Raw genomic sequence first — 6,000 nt, 5'->3', positions numbered from 1 at the left:
CATGATCCACTGCAGGCACTAAATGCGTGCGTCATTTCCACACACACACGTTCCCATAATGCACTGCACTTAGTGAATAATGCATACATCATTTTACACACACGCTCCCAAGATACTGTCCTTTCAGTGAATGTTCTGTGTTACATGTGTCTGCATGACTCCATAACCCAGAGCCTTGTTTGAGTGCGTGCATGTTGCCATAATGTTTTCTATTCAGTGAAGTTATGGAGTAGTATAAGCCTTGTGTACGAGGTCATGAAAAGGCCTATAGCTACTCATTAGAAGGGATCTTAGTGTGGAAGAGAGAAGGCAGCAGAAAGCAGTGTGTGTAGGGAGTGTGTGTGTAGTGAGTATATACTGTATTTGTGTAGTGTGTTTGTATTGTGTCTGTGTTGTGTTAGTATTGTTTGTGTGAGTGTGTTTGTGTGTGCGTGCGTGTTCTCGTGTCTTTGCATACCCCGGGTGTCGTCTGACATGCCCTCCCAACACACATCATCTTCCCTTCCAGCTGTCAGCATTTCCGCCCCAAACCCCAAACACAACTGTGATAATGACACACAAAACACACACACACACACACTCTGTCCCAGAGATGACCTGCTTGCATTTCGGCCCCAAACACAACTGTGATAATGACAAACAAAACAAAAGCCCTGATTATGGCTTTCACCTGATGAGAATGGACTGGAGCATCAGGCCCGCGCCGCGTGGCCCACTTTAGAGCGCGGCGAGCACATGGCCGTCCAGGGTTGCCCCGGGTGACGAGGGATTGGTGTAGCGGTACTTCTGGAGCAGAAGGATAAGCCTTTGATTGGTGAACGTGCTTTTTGGACAAGGTGTTTGGGTTGGATGGGTGTCCTGGTGATACGAGAACAGGCATTTGGGAACCCAGTTTCAACCCCTTTTCTCTCCCACACACACACACACACACACACACACACACACAAACACACACACACACACACACACACAGGTGTCGCGCCACGAGCGGAGGATCTCCCAGATTGAGCAGCTCAACCAGATGCCCTTGTACCCGACGGAGAAGATTATCTGGGATGAGAACATCGTACCCACTGAGTACTACTCTGGGGAAGGTGGGTGGGGACCCCAAAGTCACTTTAACCACTCTGCTGGGAATGTGAACAGATGCACTCAACGCACAGACACACACAGACACACACAGCACAAGAACTGCACGTTCAGGTCCAGAACATCTCTCTAAGAATACACACAAACACACGTGCACATGCACACACACACACACACACACACACACACACCACCAGGATTACACATTCAGATCCAGACCATGTAAGAACACACACGCACATATACACACACACACACACACAAAGTCTCTCATTCATCCTCTTTCAGGTTTCGAGAGGCAGATCCTTATCGGGCTAAAACTGTGCTGCGCCACTGACACCCTGGCTCCATTTAAGCCACCGTGTTTGTGAGTGTGTGGAGAGTGGAATGTGTGTGTGTGTGTGTGGAGAGTGGAGTGTGTGTGAGAGTAAGTGTGTGGAGTGTGTGTGTGTGTGTGTGTGAGAGTGTGTGGAGTGTGTGTGTGTGTGTGTGTGAGCGTAGAGGAGCAGTGCTGCCAGAGATCCTGTTTAAATTCAACTTTGATGGCCAATAAGGCACAGCACGCCCGCCCTGCTACTAAAGCACAGTCCTGCTCAAGCCCTAATTCATTGTGTGTGTGTGGAGAGTGGAGAGTGGAGTGTGTGTGTGTGTGTGTGGTCCTACTCAAGCCCTCATTCATGCTGTAGAAGCCTGATGGAAAAACCAAGTGTGTGTGTGGGGGTATTTTTGAGTGTATACATGTGTGAGGACATGTTGTTGGCATAAGGAGGCATATTTATTTATTTATTTATTTATTTATTTATTTGTGTGTGTGTGTTTATGCACGCGTTTGCATGTGTCCAGGTTGCTTAGCTCTGCCGAAGCTGAACCTGCAGTTCCTGACTCTCCATGACTACCTGCTACGGAACTTCAACCTGTTCCGCCTGGAGTCCACTTACGAGATCAGACAGGACATCGAGGACGTGGTGTCCAGGATGAAGCCATGGTATGCCATCAGCAACTGAGATTGAATTACTCTTATTGCGCACACACACACACACTAAACTGCATGGACAATTTACAGTGTCCACTCTATGATTTAATTATAAAGTCTATATTTATTAATGGGAGGGGAAACCAAACAATTACACATAAATGAAACAACAGGTTTCAGTAGGCAATGAATTAGCAAAACAAGTCAAGTGCATTTATGGGGCGCAACTCATACACATTGGTCATTCAAAAGGTTTTACATATGGGCTGTAAAGTACCGTATTTTCCGGACTATAAGTCGCACTTTTTTTCATAGTTTGGCTGGTCCTGCGACTCAGGTGCAACATATATATTTATATATATGTTTTTTTCCTCTTCATGGCACATTTTTTGACTGGTGCGACTTATACTCCGATGCGACTTATAGTCCGGAAAATACGGTAACTAACAGTGATATAACATTTAATTTGTGTGTGTCTGTGTGTGTGTGTGTGTGTGTGCAGGCAGTCCGAGTATGGCGGTGTGGTATTTGGCGGCTGGGCTCGTATGGCGCAGACCATCATGTCGTTCTCCATCGTAGAGGTGGCCAAGCCCAACATCGGCGAGAACTGGCCTGCACGCGTCCGCGCCGACATCACGATCAACCTCAACGTGCGTGACCAAATCAAGAACGAGTGGGAGGGTGAGTCCTTCCAATCATGCACCTCTCTGTGAAAGCAGGGAATGAGCTGCAAGCAGCCCTGTAAACCGTGGAAACCTTGTTATTCCTGGAGAAGATTCCTGCCCTCACCTCATCCTTGACCTCTCCTGGGATGTATCACTCCAATCTGCCTGGACGGTGTGGGCTTTATTGTTCAGTGAAAAGGCATCCGTTCGACCCCGGGGGTTAATAGGGTTGTAGAATTTCTGGTAAGGGGCATGATCTGCTGTGCCTATATAGTCCCTGCTGCAGTGGGTTCATGTAATGGCTGAATCAGGTCTCTCCTTGTTGTATCTTCCTTTTATGTCGCTTTGCCCTGACTGGACCTTCTCTTTCTTGCGCCTTTTGCTATCTATTGGTAATTATAGTATGTTTATGTTTATGTATATGTATATGGTTTTTAACAATTGGTACTTAAAAAGTACCAATTGTTAATAGACTAAATGGAGTTAACAGAATGATGGCAAGTTAGCATAAACATATATACAAACTGCGACTCTCTAAGGGAAATTAACTGGTTAGAAACAAGGCAAACAGATTTAAACATTTTTTGACCGCAAAGACCGCAAATTTATCTCTAGAACAAAGAGCATTAGGTAAATCATCCCGACCATGAGGAATCATAGAGGAAACTAATCTTGACTGATCTCTCAGGCCAAGCTGGATGGTTCTCTGTTGGGGAATAGCTTTATTAGCTGGGAATACCAGAAGCTCAGTTTTGAACAGATTGAGCTGAAGGTAGGGATGGAACGATTACCGGTATAATGGTAAACTGCGATAAAAATGTTGATGATAACAATTACCGTTTTCATTACAAATATCCTAATTATCCCAGTTCGTTACCACGGTGTGGAAACCGTGTGTTTAATCCTTCCTAGCTTCATCTGAGCCTGCTTTTGACATACAGTAGGCCTGGTACAATGAAAAAAAAACTGGTACCCCACTGATTCTGTGTTCATGGATTTAACTGCGATTCGGATTAGGTTACACCTGATTTTAAAAGGTGGAACATTTTCACCCCAAACGTGTACATGTAGCCACTCTGCGTCTTTTTATACCGCGATAATACCGAAAACCATGATCATTTTGGTCACTATGAGCGTGAGGTTAAATTTTCATACCGTTACATCCCTAGCTGCAGGTGTTGATTGTTCCTCCAGACAGAAATATTCCTGAGGCGAGCAGAAATCCCAGCAGAAATGCAGGTCATCAGGTGGGAGAGCCTGGTGAAGTTGTGTATCGTCGGCATACAGTGATGGGCAAATTCGTGAAAGCGAATTATCTCCCCTAAGGAGCTGGTATAAATGGAAAATAGAAGTGTCCTAAGTACTGATCCCTGAGGTACACCTGTGGTGAGATCATGAGACTGATATTTGCTCTTGCTAAGACACACTAAATGAATGTCCTTTGAGGTAGGATGCATCCTATGGAGTTCCTGGCTCAAATAGTGTACAGAGGAGAAGGGTAACCGTTTCAACAACACTGCAGTAAAATTAATACTGATGACTGAGTAGAGGCTTTAGCTACTTTCAGTGCTTCAGTCAGTCACAGATAAAAGGGCTTCAGTCACAGATAAAAGAGCTGTTTTGGTAGGATGGCCTCTCTTGAAATCAGACTGCCTAGGGTGAAGTAAGTTGTTCTGAGATGGGAAATCAGAAACTCGCTTGAACACCTCTCTCTCAAGAACCCTTAACAAGGAAGGGAGACAGGACTATAGTTGTGCTTATCAGCTGAAGGGAGACAGGACTACAGTTGTCCTTATCAGCTGAATGGAAGGGAGACAGGACTATAGTTGTGCTTATCAGCTGAATGGAGACAGGACTATAGTTGTGCTTATCAGCTGAATGGAGACAGGACTTTAGTTGTGCTTATCAGCTGAATGGAAGGGAGACAGGACTATAGTTGTGCTTATCAGCTGAATGGAAGGGAGACAGGACTATAGTTGTGCTTATCAGCTGAATGGAAGGGAGACAGGACTATAGTTGTGCTTATCAGCTGAAGGGAGACAGGACTATAGTTGTGCTTATCAGCTGAATGGAAGGGAGACAGGACTATAGTTGTGCTTATCAGCTGAATGGAAGGGAGACAGGACTATAGTTGTGCTTATCAGCTGAATGGAAGGGAGACAGGACTATAGTTGTGCTTATCAGCTGAATGGAGACAGGACTATAGTTGTGCTTATCAGCTGAATGGAGACAGGACTATAGTTGTGCTTATCAGCTGAATGGAGACAGGACTATTTTCTTGAGCAAAGGTGTAACCCTATTTTCTTTTTTCTCCTCCTCTCCTCCTCTTCTACTTTCCTATCCTCTCTTACCATCCCTTTACTTCCCCCCCTACTTCCTCTTGCTTTCCTCCTTCTCTCTCTCTTTTCTCCCCCTTCCTCCCTTTTCTCTCTCTCCCCCTCTCCTCCCTCTCTCCTTCCTCTCCTCCTCTCTCCTCCCCCTCTCTGTCTCCCTCTCTCTCTCTCCCCCTCTCTTCCCTAATCTCTTCTTATCCTCAGGCCTGCGTAAGCACGACGTGTGCTTCCTGGTGACTGTGCGGCCCATGCTGCCGTACGGCACACGCTTCGACCGGCGCCAGCCGTTCGTGGACCAGGTGGGCCTGGTGTATGTGCGTGGCTGCGAGGTGCAGGGCATGCTAGACGACAAGGGCCGCGTCATCGAGGAAGGTAAGCAGGCTCTGTAGACTGTTGGTGTATGATGTGAGCAGACACTGTAGACTGTGTGCCTGAGTACCATTTCCGCACTGATGTCCACGCTGAGACTATGTGAAATCTGAATGTACAACGCTGCAGACCGAATTCAGTCTTTAAACCCACAGAGTCTCACCAAAACAATTAAAGCTGCAGTTGGCAAGTCTGACAGATTGAGGGGACTTAGCCAAAATGTTTAATGTTTATAACTCTCATGCCCCTCCCCCACTACCACCGAGCACCCTCTCATCGAGTTTGTGCTCGTCAGTGCACACCAGACTGTGATTGACAGTCAGATCTTACACAGCCCTGCTCTGATTGGACCAGAAGAACCGGGAGCTGCGGATTTTTGCAAAAAAAATAACAGGCTCTAGGTGGAGGTAGAAGTGCGTTTTTTTTCTAAAACCGGCTGATTTATATTGTTCTGTTGGAGCATAGAGTCGGTTTCAGTGAATATGATCAAAAAAATCTTGCCAACTGCAGCTTTAAGTAGTAAAATGTCTCTACCTACATGTGGCGTGTGTCATTAGTGACGACCATTTCC

General features: G+C 46.1%; 1 protein-coding gene across 1 annotated transcript in view; it reads left to right on the top strand.

The window, feature by feature from the left end:
• aqr (aquarius intron-binding spliceosomal factor) overlaps window positions 1-6,000 on the top strand; it is a 100,908-nt gene that overhangs the window by 20,788 nt on the left and 74,120 nt on the right. The window contains exons 15-18 of the mRNA XM_048259440.1: window positions 974-1,094; window positions 1,933-2,074; window positions 2,565-2,743; window positions 5,265-5,432. Of these exons, the coding sequence (XP_048115397.1) occupies window positions 974-1,094; window positions 1,933-2,074; window positions 2,565-2,743; window positions 5,265-5,432 (610 nt within the window). The remainder of the gene's footprint in view (window positions 1-973; window positions 1,095-1,932; window positions 2,075-2,564; window positions 2,744-5,264; window positions 5,433-6,000) is intronic.

This window comes from Alosa alosa, chromosome 1, assembly GCF_017589495.1.
Source record: "Alosa alosa isolate M-15738 ecotype Scorff River chromosome 1, AALO_Geno_1.1, whole genome shotgun sequence".
Lineage (NCBI taxonomy): Eukaryota > Metazoa > Chordata > Actinopteri > Clupeiformes > Clupeidae > Alosa > Alosa alosa.
Note: the sequence above shows the minus strand (reverse complement) of the source record. Positions and strands in the feature narration are given on the sequence as shown.